General features: G+C 36.4%; 1 protein-coding gene across 5 annotated transcripts in view; it reads right to left on the bottom strand.

The window, feature by feature from the left end:
• Positions 1-2,428: 2,428 nt before the first annotated feature.
• Positions 2,429-19,336, bottom strand: part of LOC6046891 (SH2B adapter protein 2) — a 34,601-nt gene continuing 17,693 nt past the window's right edge. For 2 of the 5 annotated variants that reach the window (XM_038261668.1, XM_038261669.1), the window contains exons 2-6: positions 18,384-19,003; positions 10,760-10,891; positions 10,450-10,686; positions 9,398-10,387; positions 2,429-3,010 (exon numbers count right to left, since the gene is read on the bottom strand). In XM_038261668.1, the coding sequence (XP_038117596.1) occupies positions 2,753-3,010; positions 9,398-10,387; positions 10,450-10,686; positions 10,760-10,891; positions 18,384-18,779 (2,013 nt within the window). In that variant the 5' untranslated portion in view covers positions 18,780-19,003 and the 3' untranslated portion in view covers positions 2,429-2,752. Of the gene's footprint in view, positions 3,011-3,088; positions 3,162-3,299; positions 3,320-8,577; positions 10,388-10,449; positions 10,687-10,759; positions 10,892-18,383; positions 19,004-19,336 lie in introns of those variants that run through there. The other 3 variants (XM_038261670.1, XM_038261672.1, XM_038261671.1) reach the window with 3 other exon arrangements.

Here is a 19,336-nt window from a genome sequence, read left to right as displayed (position 1 = left end):
TTTTCGATTGCAAATTCAATTTTGCATTATAAAATAATGTCAAATTTGTTTTTGCATGAAACTTCGATTTTTTTTTCCAAAAATCACTGTTTTGCAAAAAATTATAACTCGGCGGCAGATTTTTTGACTATGTTTCTCTATGGCTCAAAAGTTGCGGATTTTTGTCCCCTAAAACATATCAAAAAATCTCGAAAATCAAAAACTACATATTTTGGGAAATTGAGCTTTAGTGAAAAAAAATGTGTTAAAAAAATCTGCATTTTTTTTCCGTGTATCTATTTTTTTCTCAAAAGTCCTCAACAATACTTACAACTTTGCCGAAGACACCAAATTGATCAGAAAATTCACTCAAAAGTTACAGCTTTTTGAATATTTACATATCATTTTTGTATGGACAGCAGCCAATATTGTATGGAGACTTGTATGGGTGAACCAATGACGCAAAATAGCTTATTTGGTCATAGGGAAGGCCCCCACAAAGTTTGAGCGAAATAAAAAAAAAAATACAAATAAAATCCATTTCCGGTTTTGGTAGAGAATTGCTCATATCCCGTCTGCATGACGAAGTCCGATTTTTTTTTAAATTTTGCTTATTAAAAAAATACAAAAATAAAAAACTGACGATTTTTTATACGAAAAACAGATTTTTTTTATCTTTTTTTAAGAGTTTACATTAGGGTGGGTACGGATTTTGAAAAGTTCTCATATCAAGTTCTGGTGTGGTTCCCCTTGTAGGGTATACCCATAGGGACTCTCACGCCAAATTTCAGCTCATTTGGTTGAAAACTGGCTTGTCTCAAGCGAGTTCAAGTTTACATGGGATTTACTATGGAAAATTTTGAATTTTCGTTCATTCGCTCCTACAGGCCTGGGGAAAACATGTAGAAACTTCTAGGATGGCCAGAAATGAGCGGAATCGTCTGGAGAACAACTTTCCCTAAGAGACCAGGTCGATTCGTTCAACCCCCATCGAGCTCAACGGCAATACATCCGGGGGTTTCGGAACCAACGGTTTTCCCCAGAAAAGCATCAAATTTTCCTTAGCATGCTATGAATGGTTGATGAACACCGCGACGCCACATGCCAAACAAATACCACGTGGACTAGCATCGCCCATAAAAAATATTTTTTATTGCTTTTTGAACTATACAATTAGCATTAATGGTGATCTTGATGCTATTTAGCTGTATTCTTAACCTCCAAATAAGAAAAAAAAAACTGTTATGGTGCAAATTTTACAATCACGTGATAGCTGTTTGACATGTGGCGTCGCGGTGTTCATCAACCATTCATAGCATGCTAAGGAAAATTTGATGCTTTTCTGGGGAAAACCCTTGGTTCCGAAACCCCGGGATGTATTGCCGTTGAGCTCGATGGGGGTTGAACGAATCGACCTGGTCTCTTAGGGAAAGTTGTTCTCCAGACGATTCCGCTCATTTCTGGCCATCCTAGAAGTTTCTACATGTTTTCCCCAGGCCTGTAGGAGCGAATGAACGAAAATTCAAAATTTTCCATAGTAAATCCCATGTAAACTTGAACTCGCTTGAGACAAGCCAGTTTTCAACCAAATGAGCTGAAATTTGGCGTGAGAGTCCCTATGGGTATGCCCTACAAGGGGAACCACACCAGAACTTGATATGAGAACTTTTCAAAATCCGTACCCACCCTAGTTTACATACATGCATGAAATCATAGAATTTTTTATTAAAAAAATATTTAATTCACTAAAAAGACGATTTTCAATCATTACTGAAAGTTTTATGAAGATATTTTATGATTAAACTGAGTTAGAAACCTGGAGTTTTTTTTAAAAAGGTCCAATAAACCAAATTTTCAGTTTTTGCTTTTTGGGTGTTTTTGAAACCGCCTTGAGTCATGGGTATTAAAAAAACGATTTAAGCTAAAAATTTTGCCATGCGCAAAGCAGACTGTCAAACTTTCTGAGCGTTTTTCTCGAAACACCGATGAAGATGGTATGGACCAAATTGGGTGAAGACTCCAACATATATCCCGTGTGCTTGACCAAGCACGATTTTTAAATTTTGCTTCTAAAGAAAAAATACGAAAATCAAAAACTGAAGAAAACATAAAAAATATTTTTCTTTTTTTAAATCGGCCTTTGTCATGCACTCGGAACGGGCTCACAGTTAATAACAAAAACTTTTTAGCACCCAGTTCAGTGCTGAAATGTTCGGCTCTCAGGTATAGAAAGGTATTAATTTTCCATTCTGTAATTGTGCCGTTTCGTCGCTCGAAAATGGGAGGAAAAGTAAAAAGTCTTATCCACAAGGGGAAGGAGGAGATTTGAAATATCAAAAACGTGATTTGGGAAACTTGAACAATAATTTTAATTTTCCCTTAATATTTCAAATTAATATTTAATTTTGGTTTATGTAACTCCGATAATTGGCATAGAATCGCTCATTAGTTTTTTTTTTTCGTTTTTCATTTCCACTAAAAGTAAATAGTAATAGTGATAAATGTGGCATAAAATGCAGCAGCCGAGAGCGCTATTTATAATAGGGTTGGAGGAGGAGGTTTGTCGCTTCTTTTCAATATGTACAAGTTTAGGCTGTCTCTTTGTGCTACTTTTTCTTCTTCTTCTTCTTTCGAACACATGCCCTATTTCCGTTTCCTCCATTTGAGTTACAATAGTATCTGTCTGTCTTTAAACTACCTACTAGTGTAATAATCAACTTCGTGTTTCTCAATTCCAAGCATGCTGGTAAATGTTCGAGATTATCGGCCACCTTCAGACGTAGCTGTACTGGTTGTCGACGGCCCGTTGGCCATCTTCACCGGTTGCACCGCCGGCGGCCGCGTTGGCCCCTCCACCACCACCCCCGGACTGTCCAGTGGACGACGACGACGCTCCGGCTTGGCCGTCGTGGTGGTGGTGATGCTGATGCTGCTGCTGCTGCTGGTGCACCGTCGAAACGGTCTGCTGGGACAGCTCCAGGTCGCACGTTTTGATGCGCACGCTGCCGTTCATCGTGATCACTTGCAGGGGCTGCTTCCCGAGGACGGTTTGAAGGGTTTGAAGGGTTGATTTTGGCAGGGAGAAAATATGAATTGCAGGGATTTTGTTTTGATGATTTTGATTTTATTTTTTCTGTGTGTGGATTTTGATCAAAGACTGACTGACTGAGAGCAATTTAGTTCTGAAAGCAAGTGAACAGTTATCAAATCGTAAATAAGCCATACTATGATAAACAACTTAATTAAAAGAAAGAAACATAATTCAACACTGGCGGTGGAAACGGTTAAGAAAGCGAAATGAAAATCAGATTAAAACTTACCTCTTTTGAACTGAAGTAGACTAACAAATTGACAGAGTGAAATAATTGAACAACCGATATTATATATTTGATAAAACTCGATAACATTGAAAATAACAACGATATATAACAGAGGAAAAACAAGGTGGACAGTGCAACCAGTTCAGCTATGTGTGCTAGATTCTTTGCTCCTTTTAAGCAACATTACATTACTTCCCTCGATTACCCTTGTTACCATCGATCAGTTAATTTTGAGATTCGTTAACATTTAAAATTTACTGAAAACTGCACTGCTGAAATTTACAGTATTTTTAAAGCTGAATTTCAGTTGAAAAAAATTGTCATGACTAACATTTAAAGTATGCAAAAGTATTAAACCATCACAAGCGTTAAAGTGGCCAGACCAACTGCGTAAAGTTTACCGCAGGGACGATTCATTGAATTTCCATAATAAACTCTTAACGTGAAGACTTCCACCATTGCCATGGTTTTTCGTTCGTATTTTGACAAGTTCAGAATAGTGCCCTACACATGCTGATTATGTTTGGTAACGATTATCCCATTCCTTGCGAAGTTATGGAAATCGTCATAAATCAATGATTGCCAACTAGGACGTCTATGATTGTTCCACAAAATTATATGAATTTCGAGACACATTTGATTTAGATCAAAAATTCTTTTAGTGGCATGAAGAAGGCATCAACCGGCACATGCTGATTTATTTTGGTGCAGAAATTCGTTAAATTGAATTTTGTACGGAATATTTTAGAGTGATGATCAATTATCTCCGAAAATGATCAACGGCTTCACCTTAACACCGTTAACTTTTGCCTTGTTGATCTACATGAGGGCACTTTTGGGTCTAAATTTTGACATTTTCGGAATCCTTGTAAAATTTCACATCAGGTGTTGGAGTTGTAAATTTGATTGGAAACGATTTAATACGCAATTAAAACCACTTGAAAATAAATATTTTTAGATATTTTTACAATTCTTAATTGTAGAATTTTCAAACTTTGAAATTTAAAACAATAAAACTGGTTGGAACCAAATTACTAGCAAGTGTATGAACCTCTAACATTTAACCCTCTAACGCCCAGAGCTGTTTGCTTATCGTAAAAATAGTAAATGGCTTAATTTTGGTACAATAATGCAGGAAATACTTTACTTTGACCCACAAACATCAAATTGGGGCAAAAAAGTAGAATTTGAAGTGGTGCACCAGAGCACCATCAGGAAGATGAGCAACTTTTTTTTAAACTACAAAATCTCGTTTTCTTCAAATCTATTGGTTCATTTGTTTGAAAACGCTTCGAAATGTGTTAAAAACAACTTATTCTCTGCTGTAAGACCATATTTCTGAAGTATTAACTACAAATTCTAAAATCTCTGCATTTTCAGGTTTTCTTTGATTGGCTCATTCAAAACCCACAAACAACCATTTTCATGAAAAATGAGGAAAATAATAAAACTATTGGTATAATAACAATGTTTTGTCTTGTTTATGAATAGTCAAAACGTTTATAAACTTTTGTTTTGATAAAAATAAGCTTTTTCTGTAATTTAGAAAAAATTGCTCCTGAATATTCAGTTGCTCATATGCCTAGGTGGTGCTCTGGTGCACAAAATGAAAAAGGTTGAAAAACACTTAAAACCGTACCAAACTCACAATGTTATTCACAGGGGTTCTTGTCCAAGGTTCAAATGATAGCAAAACATTTTTCGTTTCATCAAATTTTGTGTTTGGTAATTTTTACGGGCTTTCGAAAACAGGTCTTATTTATTTCCCTCAAATTGGCCCATTTTTGTTTACATTTCACACTGTAACTTTGCTTGTGCTTAACCAAATATGATGAAATTTGGGAAGATGTTAGTATACATTCTACATGAACACCTGCAACTTAAAGCACCATGAAAAGTTGTGTCAGTTCCGAGATATTTGAGTTCAAAGTTTTGGTGCTCTGGAGTAACCATGGGCGGGAGAGGGTTAAACAAAATTTTTGAATTTGGCTGAAAACTTCTATAAACTACAGTCCAGACTCGATTATTCGAATTCTGAATTTTCCTGAATTCGAATAAGAAATCAATTAAATGAACAACCTCAAAAATACAGTATTTTTATATTTTCTTACTTTTAACATAACCTCCGAGTTGTGCATCCTATTTTTAGTCCAGTTTGAATGGTTTGTTGCCAATTGAATAAAAACATTCGTTTTTACATTCATTATTTCACTACCGCCATTTTGACAGCGATCTTTGCATAAACAATTCTAAATAATTTTAGCTTAGTTTACGGGTCATAACTAATTGAGCTTGACAATCGAATAAAAAAACAACTTTTTATGTAATTCGATTAGTGATTTTTTCTCTAAAGCCTTTGGATAATCGAGTCTGAGGACTGTAAGACTAACTAAAAGAGTACTTTATGGGCATAGAGCGCTGTAGCCAAATTATGGGCTCTTTCATTTAGTTGGAAATACAGTACTTGTTCGGTAACTGGGCTGAGAACGTAGCCCAGTCAACGCATGCTGCTCGCTAACTGGGCTGAACGAAAAATTACGAGGGGATGACCGATGCATATTATTTTTTTTTATAAAAAATAAAAATAAAAGTTACTCTAATTGATAACTTATGCTTACTTTTCATAATTCTTTAATTGTAATTTGAAATTAAATAGAAATATGAACAAAGTTATTGAACACAATTTTTGCATCCATTAACCCCTCGGTCATTTCGGTTTGTTTTGGTTTTTTGACGTTTGTCTGCTTTCTAACTGGACTACGGCCAAGTTATCGAGTGCCCAGTTAAAAAGCAGCCCAGTTACCGAACAAGTACTGTAATGATGAATTCAGTGATAATTTAGATAATTAATAAATTTTTGTGATATAATGGTGTAGATAAGGCATGTCAAACATGAAAAATCTTCAAAATTGTACTGTAATTCGACGATTTTTTTTTGCAGTAATCCAAACCAATTGACACAATTTTTGTGAATTGGGTTAAACATCATGTGCCCTCACGTAGTTTATTTTTTTTTCAGTAGGGGTCGTTTCATGAAATTCATGTTCATTTTGTTACGAGGGGGGTCCAAAAACTTTTTTTTGCGTTGCGTAATAAAAGAACGCTCCCTTACATATGTGCCCCACGTGTAGATCAATCGAACCGCGCCCTGGACTCACAATTCAAAGGTCGCCGAATCGAATCCCGCGGCGGGAGCTCTAAAAATTCTTTGTGCAAATATGGGTATCCAGCAGCCGGACCTTAATGGAGCGTTCTTTTATTACGTAACGCGAAAAATCGGACTTCTAGACCCCCCCCCCCCGTAACAAAATTGCCATACAAATTTTAAAAATTTTGTATGGAGCGTAACACGGCCTCCGACCCCCCCTCCCCCCCCCCTACTGCGTTACGTAATAAAAGAACGCTCCCTAAGATGACAGTTCTCGTGAGTTGCGCATATTCACCGATAGATGGCAAGTGAGCCTCGTCGGAGTCCGCCCATTAAATACGAAACTCTCCAAATTTGCACGGAAAACTTTTTTTTTCGTGACGGCTTTCGCGGCACGCTCACTTTAACTGTTCTAGATCAATATTTGAACGTGGCGTATCTCTGAACAATTCTTTTAAGAAAAATATTCCAGAATGCTTATTTTGTCGTTTTATGGCGGCAATAACAGATTAAAAAATGCATTTCTAAATTTAAAAGGCTAACAAGCATCTAAATTTGAGTAAAATGAATGGCATGGCATGTTTGAGTTCGTTGATTTTTTTGTTGTTTTAAATGTTAGATGTAAAAATACTGGAATGGTGTAAAATGAGCGTTCTTTTATAAAGCAACGCAAAAAATGAATTTTTAGACCCCTCCCCCTCCCCCCTCGTCACAAAATCTTCATAATTTTTTTTTTTTTTTTTTAATGACACATTTATATTTTTTTTAACCGAATTTGGAAGTTTTATTATTAAAACACCTGTCAGAATGAACACAATTTTACCTAGTTTCGATTGTACGATAAACAATAGGGGGATGACATCGCTATTTTTAGACCACGTTTTCCACTTTTTCTCCATCGAAACCTACTACTTTATCGACTTTATTTTGCTGGGCGAGATAGGACGCCGTCTATTTTTAGACGATAACTCAGCACTTTTCCACTCTTCCCCAGTAACATTTTTAAACTTACAGGTTTTATCATGGTTCTGAAAACCCTGATACGGCCTAAATAGGCTTTTATGGCCTACTTAAAACCTAAAATGTTACTTGGGTTGCTCTTAAAAAAACCAGATGGCAGCACGATGGAACGCCACGTCCCTATGAAGTTCGTTACCAAATTTCGGTAAATTTTTAACAAATTCGATAGTTTTCAGTTAACCGAATTGTTCAGCAGTTGAAAATTTGGTCAACTTTACCGAATTCAGTAAAAAAAATTAAGCTTGCATGAATTTCAAATTTTTAAAATTAAAAAATTCTAAAATCTAGGAGCTTGAATATTTAAGATAGTTTGTATACTCTATTTGTCCGAAGTCCTCGTCAAAATATAAAATCCAATCAAGATTTTTGTTATCTTTCTCAAAATTTGGGGTTCTAAGCTACACTAGATATATATGTAATTCCAAAAATGTTTTTTTTTCAAGATTTTTAGAAATCAAAAATTTAAAAAAGAATGCGCAACCTTTTTTGACCGCGTTCCTTCCGATCTCCGTACTCAGCTTATAAAACGTTAACGACCAAGATTGCTCGGGTTAGTTTGTGAACAACGCCGTTTTCTAACGGGTGTCGTTCAATTTACGAATAAACAAATTCAAAAATGCTTTGAATTGTTCATCTGCGCGTTCTTTCCTCAAAAACAATAAAAAAAATTATTGCAGAGAAGAAAAATTCAAATAATTGTCGAAGGTCGCGATTTCTGTTACGACGTATTGCAAACTAACCAAAGATTGTAGCACACATTTCTCACTGAACGAAATAACCAAAAGACAACACTTACAACTAGAGAACCTAGAGCTTTATTAGAGAACGGACAACTCAAAAAAAAAAGTACCAATCGAAGCACGAGAACTGTCAAACGGAGGTACCAATCGAGCAAAAGACAATAGATTTTGCTCGTTTGGAACCTCCGTTTGACAGTTCTCGTGCTTCGATTGGTACTTTTTTTTTAGTTGTCCGTTCTTTAATAAGCTCTAGGTTCTCTACTTAGAACAACTCAACCGGCGCCAATCTCGCATGGAGGATACTTTCTCTAGTTGTGTTTTTAGTAAAAATAAAAAAAAAACATAAAATAAAACAGCCATCATCGCAAAATTATGTATAAATTAATAATGCTCATGCTTTTTTTTCTCTTTCTTTAAACTGTATTACACTGTTTCAACACAAACTGTCTCGTAGTTTTTTGTTGGTGTTGAGTGACGGTTTTTTTTTTCTAGTGTTCTTGTTGTTATGCGGTTATTAGATAATAATGCGAATATTTTATCGTTCTGTTCCGATGGATTGCATGCACAACAACAAACCCTTTCCTCTGTATTGGTTTCTCTCTATTTCTAACACGACGACATCAACTTGTGTGTGTGTGTGATCGTGTGTCTTTATGTGTTGTGTTGTAGTAGTAGTAATCTCTTTGTTTGTGGTTGTGAATAGACGTTTTGTTTTATTTGCGTTTTGAGTAGTTTATGGTTTTAGATGTAGCAGTCAAACGCTTGTTTTTTTTTCTTTCAATCGACAACTATCTTTAAAAAATGCATCCAGATAGGAATCAAAACAGTCACGCGCCTTCTCTTTCTCTGAATCGCGCAAAAAATTAGAATAAACTTTCTCTACTCTCTGAAGTAACGTGGTTTAAAAAAAATGAACGACGTGTCTCGTATAACTCTTTAGCTCGTATTTCTAGCTCTCACCTAACATATAGTAAAGCGTGGACGTCGCGGACCGTGTTTGACACGCTCGCCGGGATCGTCCCTCTAATCGCGGTGGTGTAAATGTACGTGTGCGTGTATGTTTGTGTTTTGTGTTAACGCGCAACGGAAACAAATAAAAAAGAAGGAGAAAAACTTAAAACGAACAAAAAAGAAGAAGAGGAAAAACACAGAGCAAAACCGAAAGAAAGAAGGTAGAAGAACTATCTCACATGTCTGGGGCTGGTGTTGGGATTGTTGGCACTGGCCGTACCGGCGGTTCCACCGGCAGTGGCTCCGGCGCCGCCGCCGATCGTGGTCGTCGAGTAGTTGTTGCTGTTGGACTGCTGCTGCTGGTGCTGGGCGGCCATCGCGTGCGACGGCAGCACGACAAAGTTGGTCAGCGTGACGTCGGCGGTGCCGCCACTCTCGAGCGGGATCGCGTGCTGCCGGAAGTGCTCGAGCATCTCGGTGATGGAGGGAAACCAGAGGTGCTGTACCCGGCACTGGCCCAGATCGTTCAGGGTCATGCGCAGGTGTTTCGCCTTGCCCTGGAAGTTGAACGTGAGCACGAACTCGCCCTTGCGGGTTTCGCTCTGCCGCACCAGGAACACACCGTGACTAGAGATACCGTTGTGCAGCACCAGCTGGGCCGCCTCGGACCGGGCCAGCGTGCCGTGGAACCAGGGATACTCGCGCATCATCGCCGTCAGGTCGGTGTCGGTTTCGTGCGCCGGCTCCAGGTCCGTCTCGGTCAGCTCAAAGTTCGACGAGGACGATATTCTATCATCCGGACGGCGCGGCGGCAACTCCGGCGCCATCATCGTCGGCACCGCGTTCAACGCCGACTGGTTGTTCAGCGTCAGGCTGTTCACCTCGTTCACCAAACTACTCGACAACCCTGCTCCTCCTCCTCCTCCACCGCCTCCGTGCGATATCGAGGTACTGTTGTTATGCTGTCCCTGACCCTGCCCGGGCGTCGTAACGCTCTGGTTCGCCCCGGTCAGGTCCGAAATCGGTGGCAGCTGGGACGTGGGAGTGCTACGCATACAGTAGCGTATCGTCGCCAGCCAGCTGCGCATGTCGTCGGTGTCGCGCGCCTCAATCACGTACTCCATGTTGTTGTCCGCCTTCAGCACGAAGGTATTCTCGTGGTCCGGCATCTCGAGCGCGGTCGTCTCGCGCGCCTCCGTGATCAGGAAGCAAAAGACGCCACTACGGGGCTGTGAATGCGGTGCAAACAAAGCTTGTAAAGAAATTTAACCAAGCTAAGAAATATGCCTACCTTCTGACTCTTGGGCGGCGAATAGAACTCGAGCATGTACCCGCCGACCGTTTTGACCAGCACCAGTTTGCACTTTTCCCACTTGTGCGAGTTGCTCGGCTGCTCGAGACTCTCCGGCGTCAGGTAGTTGACGGTGCCCTCCTTCCGGCACTCGACCACGATCTTGGCCAGTTTGGTTTTGGACGCCCGGCTGCCGGACAGCTCGACCTCGTCCGAGTGCTGCTTGTGGAACAGGGCCTAGAACCGAAGGTTGAAATTCGTTGAAATTCCCAAGTTGGATCATGCATTGTTTATGGTTAGGATGCCTTACATGGATTACCTTGCCCTTGCGCAAACCCTTGAACGACAACCGTCGGAAGAAGGGCTTGTGGTTGGTTTTGGGCGAGTCGGTGTCTTCGGAGTAGTCGCTCTCTTCGAGGACCATCGCGGTGCCGTTGCCGGTCTGAAAGAACAAGAGAAACTCATATTAAATCATTGGATATAGCAAAAAACAGTTTTTGAAATTTATTTCCCTCGACTCTGCCGGCCAAGTTTGGATGATACCAATTCGGTTGACGCCCAGATGATGAACCTCGTGGGAGGAGAGCAACTACATCCGTAGTGCTATTATAGATCATTAGAATTATCTTGGCTCTGGTTCCTTGCTAGTGTCCTATTTTCTTACCTCCACGCGAATTTTGTGGCGTCATCAAGATGACAAGGTGTTACCAAGCTGGTGGCCTGTGGTAACGGCTCGTGAACTTTTTTTCCTGCGAGGGGGCGCGCAAATGTGGGAAATGGAAGTAATTTGTGAATGTAGACGGTATTGTTTGAATTCGCGCTGCAGTCACAGTGAGCAGTAAGGTCACCACAAAAATACAACTTATTGGGATGTCCTGGGTTACCCGACAACTCCCTGGAAGTAAAGATTGGTGTGTTTACCACTATAAAAAGCAAGAGGTCGACGGGTTTTGACCACGGACCATCCCGCATAGATCCAGAGAGTATAGTTGTCTACCTTGCTAATGTGTTGGGATGGTCTGGATCATCAAAGGACTCCCTGGGTTTGTGTTCTGTAAGTCTAACGCTGTAACAAGCAAAAGGTCAACAACAGGGAGTCTTGGATGGTCCAGAGCATCCCAACTGCCCAGAGTAGGCTACCATACTCTTGTTGTGGTGATAGATCTACAGATCTTAGCTCTAGGGAGTCCTTGGAAAACCCATAGAATTCCAACATAACAGCAGAGTAGTCCACCGTACTCACCAGTATGTGAGTATGATCCGTGGTAAAAAATCACCGACATCTAGCTCGCTACGGCGGTAGACCCACAGATCTTAACTTCAGGGAGTCCTTTGATGACCCAGAACATCCTAAACTAACAGCGGAATAGTCTACCATACTCAAGCTGTGTGAATATGATAGGTGGTCAAAAATCGCACTGAGGCTGAACGTGGACTGGCAGTCGATCCAGTCACAAGTTTTGCACGAATTTCAATGGTACAAATACAAAATATAGACTTTTTTGATTAGGTCCTATAAACAAATGTAAACATTGAGTTTATCCCGCTTACTCCGATGGACAATGACATAAGGTTTGAAAGGGATACACTCAATGTTTACATTTGTTTATAGGGCCAAATAAAAAAAATCGAGAAATGGTTTCCCGCTTCCCTCTCCAAGCGACGGAAATTTGTTGCGAGGACACTTCGCATGGACGCCCTTGCTCCCATCACGTCACTAAGGATATGAGGCGACGAGAAATCAATAAGTATGCCCACTCTGCCGCCCCTCGACCGTGCCACGTAGCTTAGTTGCAACGCTTCCGTTTCGTAAGCGGTAGATCGGGGTTCAATCCCCGGTTCAGACCAACACAACTGGTGATCTTCCCTTCTGGATTCGATTGCTCAGTATAGGGAAGGTAGTGAATCATCACATCATCACAAGCTGGACCTCATCACGACACCTTAGGGATGGCGACCTATGGAATGTTAACATTAACCTTAGAAATGTTAACATTAGAGCAAGTCTCTACGAAATCGGCCGATTTTGACTCTTTTTATTTTTTGTATTTTTTTTTATTTGGCTCAAACTTTGTGGGGGCCTTCCCTATGACCAAAGAAGCTATTTTGTGTCATTTGTTCACCCATAGAAGTCTCCATACAATTTTGGCGGCTGTACCTACGTGAATATCCAAACAGCTGTAACTTTTGAGTAAATTTTCTGATCAAAGTTGTAGGTATTGTTGAGGACTATTGTCAAACAAATAGGTACACGGAAAAAAATTGACGATTTTTTATTAACTTTTTATTACAAATAATATGTATTTTTGTTATTTTCGAGATTTTTCTTTTATAAAGAAAATCTGCCACCGAGTTATGAATTTTTGAAAAAATAGTCATTTTTTTAGAAAGAATCTAAATTTCATACAAAAACAAATTTTGGACTACCAACAGTTTTTCGATTTTGTAAAATAGTGACCATGAGTGTCAATTTCTGAAAATATGTTTTTCTAAAAGTTCAGAAAATTTGCTATAAAATTGTCTAAGAGACATTGGGAACCATCCACAAACCTCGTGGACACTTATCTAGAAATCTCAGGTTCAGGAGGTCATTTTGAGCAACTCTTGTTCTACGAAAAACTTTACTTCTCTTGTTTTATGTTTTTCTCGTTTTATTTTTAGTATTTTAATTTGCATTTATCTTGTTATTTTATGTTTGTTTTTGGTAGTGAGCAATTCTCTACGAAATCGGTATTTTTTCTTAAATTTTAATTTTTGTATTTTTTAATCCGACTGAAACTTTTTTGGTGCCTTCGGTATGCCCAAAGAAGCCATTTTGCATCATTAGTTTGTCCATATAATTTTCCATACAAATTTGGCAGCTGGCCATACAAAAATGATGTATGAAAATTCAAAAATCTGTATCTTTTGAAGGAATTTTTTCATCGATTTGGTGTCTTCGGCAAAGTTGTAGGTCTATGGACTACACTGAAAAAAAATGATACACGGTAAAAAAAATTGTGATTTTTTATTTAACTTTTTGTCACTAAAACTTGATTTGCAAAAAAAAATATTTTTAATTTTTTTTTATATGTTTTAGGAACATCAAATCCCAACTTTTCAGAAATTTCCAGAATGGGCAAAAAATCTTTGACCGAGTTATGATTTTTTGAATCAGTACCGATTTTTTTCAAAAAATGGAAAAATTGGTCGAAAAAATTTTTTAACTTCATTTTTCGATGTAAAATCAAATTTGCAATCAAAAAGTACTTTAGTGAAATTTTGATAAAGTGCACCGTTTCAAGTTGAATCCATTTTTAGGTGACTTTTTTGAAAATAGTCGCAGTTTTTCATTTTTTTTAAATAAGTGCACATGTTTGCCCACCTTTGAAAAAATATTTTTAAAAAGCTGAGGAAATTCTCTATATTTTGCATTTTTGAACTTTGTTGATACGACCCTTAGTTGCGGAGATATTGCCATGCAAAGGTTAAAAAACAGGAAAATTGATGTTTTCTAAGTCCCACCTAAACAACACACCATTTTCTAATGTCGATATCTCAGCAACTAATGGTCCGATTTTCAATGTTAAAATATGAAACAATCGTGAAATTTTCCGATCTTTTCGAAAAAAATATTTTCAAAATTTTTAAACCAAGAAAAACATTTCAAAAGGGCCAAACATTCAATATTACGCTTTTTTAAAATGTTAGTCTTGGTTTGAAAATTTTGAATTTTCTCAGCTTTTCAAAAATATTTTTTTCAAAGGTGGGCAAACATGTGCACTAATTTAAAAAAATGAAAAACTGCGACTATTTTCAAAAAAGTCACCTAAATATGGATTTAACTTGAAAACGGTGTACTTTATCAAAATTTCACTACAGTACTTTTTGATTGCAAATTTGATTTTACATCGAAAAATGAAGCTAAAAAATTTTTGCGACCAATTTTTCGATTTTTTGAAAAATCAGTATTGATTCAAAAATTCATAACTCGCTCACAGATTTTTTTTTTTTTGCACAACCTGGAAATTTCTGAAAAGTTGGCATTTGATGTCCTCTAAAACATCAAAAAATTAAAAAAATTAAAAATAGTGTTTTTTTGCAAATCAAGTTTTAGTGATAAAAAGTTAAATAAAAAAATCACAATTTTTTTTACCGTGTATCATTTTTTTCCATTATAGTCCGTATCCATACCTACAACTTTGCCGAAGACACCAAATCGATCAAAAAAATCCTTCAAAAGATACAGATTTTTGAATTTTCATACATCATTTTTGTATGGCCAGCTGCCAAATTTGTATGGAAAATTATATGGACAAACTAATGACCAATATGGCTTCTTTAGGCATACCGAAGGCACCAAAGAAGTTTCAGTCGGATTAAAAAATACAAAAAAAAAAAAACGAATGACCGAAATCTGAGAGAACTGCTCTAGTATTATTCTATTCTATTCTACCACCTAATATAATAATATTTTGCCTATCTAATTTTTTCACGTTTTTACAGTCACTTTTTCTATTTTTCACATTTTCTGCTATAGAATGGCAGCATCATCATTTAAATTGCAAAAAAAAAATGCGTAAAGGCCTAGTCTGGGACACTACAAAAATTACTGCATACTTCTTTTTACTGAAAAAATAGGAAATGTTAGTAAAAAAAACACAACCAAAGTTGAAGTTTGTATGGAAAAAATAAAAATAAATAAAAAGTATGGGGAAACAAAATTTTAAAACTCCACCAAAAGCTAGCGTTTAATGTGTCGGTTGATTGTCAAATGTTAGATTCTTGTGTAAAATTTTGTGACTAACAACTTTGTCGAAGACCGCAAAACGATTCGAGTTAACCCTGAAGAGTTGTTAGAGGTGTTAGGTGTTTTAGGGCATCTCCAGCGCTGGGGTGCAAATCAAATTTGCACCCGGCTCATGAATACCGAGATCAAATTTGCCACCTTGAAAAAACTCCGTCATCCCCACCGCTAGGGTAGCAAATTTGCCACCGAAACAAGCCCACCGCGGGGGGGCAAATATGGGTTTTTATCATTTTTGCTCTCGTTTACCTTCAAAATCAATAATTATGTGTTGATTCATGCCTAGAAATGCTAAAAGTTTATTAAACTTTTTAATCCTATTGAAAATTCGAAAGAATTTCATTTTTCGAAAATGTCGAAAGTTAAACCATTTGCTACCCGATTTGATTCCCACCAAATTTGCTCTCGAGTTTGCCCCCGAGTCTCCCACCGCGCATAGCAAAGCAGGTATCAAATTTGATCTCAAGTTCATCTGTAGAAGAAAAATATGTGTCGGTACCTGTCGGGTACTCATTTTCTGATACCCGACAAGTACCGGCAAGCCGGGGGCAATGTTTTGAATGCGTGTTTCTGAGATTTTTGCTCTTGTGGGTGATTCGAAAATTCAAAAATTTAAAAATTCAAAAAACAAAAATTCAAAAATTCAAAAATTCAAAAATTCAAAAATTTCAAAAATTTAATAATTCAAAAATTCAAAAATTCAAAAATTCAAAAATTCAAAAATTCAAAAATTCAAAGATTCAAAAAATTTAAAAATTCCAGAATTCAAAAATTCAAAAATTCAAAAATTCAAAAATTTAAAAATTCAAAAATTCAAAAATTCAAAAATTTAAAAATTCAAAAATTTAAAAATTCAAAAATTCAAAAATTCTAAAATTCTAAAATTCAAAAATTCAAAATTCTAAAATTCAAAATTCAAAATTCAAAATTCAAAATTCAAAATTCAAAAATTCAAAATTCAAAAATTCAAAATTCAAAATTCAAAATTCAAAATTCAAAATTCAAAATTCAAAATTCAAAAATTCAAAATTCAAAAATTCAAAATTCAAAAATTCAAAATTCAAAATTCAAAATTCAAAATTCAAAATTCAAAATTCAAAATTCAAATTCAAAAATTCAAAAATTCAAAATTCAAAATTTAAAATTCAAAAATTCAAAATTCAAAATTCAAAAATTCAAAAATTAAAAATTTTAAAATTTTAAAATTCAAAAATTTTTTTCATTTTGATTTTGAATTTTGAATTTTGAAATTTTGAAATTTTGAAATTTTTAAAATTTTTAAAATTTTGAAATTTTTGAAATTTTGAAATTTTGAAATTTTTGAAGGAATTTTGAATTTTGAAATTTTAAAATTTTAGAAATTTTAGAAATTTTGAAATTTTGGAAATTTTAAAATTTTGAAATTTTGAAATTTTGAAATTTTGAAATTTTGAAATTTTTGAAATTTTTGAAATTTTTGAAATTTTTGAAATTTTCAAAATTTTCAAAATTTTTGAAATTTTTGAAATTATTGAAATTTTTGAAATTATTGAAATTATTGAAATTTTTGAAATTTTTGAAATTTTTGAAATTTTTAAAATTTTTGAAATTTTGAAATTTTTGAAATTTTTGAAATTTTTGAAATTTTTGAAATTTTTGAAATTTTTAAAATTTTGAAATTTTGAAATTTTGAAATTTTGAAATTTTGAAATTTTGAAATTTTGAAATTTTGAAATTTTGAAATTTTGAAATTTTTAAAATTTTGAAATTTTAAAATTTTGAAATTTTGAAATTTTGAAATTTTGAAATTTTGAAATTTTGAAATTTTGAAATTTTGAAATTTTGAAATTTTGAAATTTTGAAATTTTGAAATTTTGAAATTTTGAAATTTTGAAATTTTGAAATTTTGAAATTTTGAAATTTTGAAATTTTGAAATTTTGAAATTTTGAAATTTTGAAATTTTGAAATTTTGAAATTTTGAAATTTTGAAATTTTGAAATTTTGAAATTTTGAAATTTTGAAATTTTGAAGTTTTGAAATTTTAAAATTTTGAAATTTTAAAATTTTGAAATTTTGAAATTTTTGAAATTTTTGAAATTTTTGAAATTTTTGAAATTTTTGAAATTTTTGAAATTTTTGAAATTTTTGAAATTTTTGAAATTATTGAAATTATTGAAATTTTTGAAATTTTGGAAATTTTTGAAATTTTTGAAATTTTTGAAATTTTTGAAATTATTGAAATTATTGAAATTTTTGAAATTTTTGAAATTTTTGAAATTTTTGAAAGTTTTCCGTGCTTGATTCGATTTTTCCGTGCATAATTCCATTTGATGCGGTAGCAAACAGGCTGAATACCGGGTAGCAAAGTGAAATCCCGAAGAACTGAGAGCAAATTTGCTACCGCGACAGGTACCGCGATGGGGTTGACGTCGGGTGCAAATTAGCTTTGCTTCGATGTTTGCACCCAGCGCTGGAGATGCACTTAGGGCTAGTGCGTAGCTCAAAAGGAAATCAGCCGCGCAAAAACGGGCCTTTTCGGAAGCTAATAACATTGCAGCAAAAAATCCTAAAAATATGATGCCTTCGAGAAAATTGTTCAAAATTTAATGAAGGCCCTACATCTGAGAATTGATAGAGATTGGGCGACTTTTGTGCCATCCACAGCTAAAAAGCTGAAACAGTTGCTTTTCTCCATACATTTTGACGATTTTTCCCTTAGAAACTTCAAACCCGGGACCACCCTAATGAACACGGAAAAAGTTTCATTGAAACTATCTATTTTAGAAGTCTATTCTAATCTAATTTAACAAATTGTAGAAAAAACATTTGGATTAACAAACTAACAATTTCATCAAACAATACGTCATGTTCTGTTTAACCAAAAACAAACCGTAAATCAAGGCAGAGAGCGAAGAAGCCGCCCGGTTCAAATCCATCTAATAAAACCGATCTGGCTACTGGTAGCACTTTGGCTATGGTTGTATTAATTAATAACAATAACAAACTAATCAAACCCAATCAATGCCGACTTCAACACTTTGTCGTAACAACTGCTCGTTAAACGAACAAAAAGATTCCCGTTCCCCGCTTATCTATAGTGTGTGATGCAATCGTTCCAAGCTTCTAATCTTGGCACGCGACACTGCCCACACACAACTCAGAACTCACCTTGCTCTGCATGCGCCTCCGGTAAAAGTCGTGCTCAAAGTGTTCCTGGAAGCACTCGATGAAGCGCCGCATAAAGTCCCGATGCGAGACGGTTTGGCGGGCCGATTCCGGCAGGTTGTTGGTAACGTAGTGCACGCAGGAACGCGCAAAATCCGCCGAAGCAGCCCGGGCGTGTCGTTCGCAGAATTCCGCCCAAACGCCACCACTGCCGGTGGTTGCTCCGGACGATGCCGTCGTCGTGGTCTGCGCCGCGGCCGAGGTCGGGCCCGTCGTGGAAGTGGCCCCGCCGATGGCCACTCCCGAGGCCGAGGTTGGTGTGGACGTGGTTGGTGCCGTGGCCACTGGGCCACCGCCGGCACTGCAAAAGCTCTGATCGCCGTCGGTCAGGTTGGCCATTTTGTGGGCGGTTTTTTTTCACGGTTTTTGTGCAACGACTGTGGTTCCGGCTGGGAGGCCGGATTTTTGTTTAAAAAAGAACTTTCACTGCAAACGGCCAGTGCCGGTTGCTATCAGTGCACGGAACGTAAAACTTTTCTGTTTCCTTATCTATATCACGGCGATGTGATGGTACAAATTCATTTATTTATTTTTATCTTAACACGTATTCATCGTGGGTGGATCTGGAAAAAGAGACAAAGAAAAAAAAAATCATTAGAAGGAGCATTTAAATAATTGAGATAACTGGAATAAGAAACAAGCTAGAGTGCGAAATCCTTCTAATAGCATCATAACTCGGAAAGCACACCGCCGAGAAAGATTTGTCACTTTAGTGCATCCCAAATCGTAATCCGCTTTTCGTGCGTGAATACCAAAAAAAAAAAAAAAAAGATAAAAAAGGTAAAAGATTCCCAAAAATGTGTCCACGTGGTTTATGGATGGTCCCAAATTCGTATTTTTGATTTTTTTATATGTTTTACTTCCGTTCTACACATAATTGTCTCATGTCATTTTTT

This window comes from Culex quinquefasciatus, chromosome 3, assembly GCF_015732765.1.
Source record: "Culex quinquefasciatus strain JHB chromosome 3, VPISU_Cqui_1.0_pri_paternal, whole genome shotgun sequence".
NCBI lineage: Eukaryota > Metazoa > Arthropoda > Insecta > Diptera > Culicidae > Culex > Culex quinquefasciatus.
This window is presented reverse-complemented; position numbering and strand designations above follow the sequence as displayed.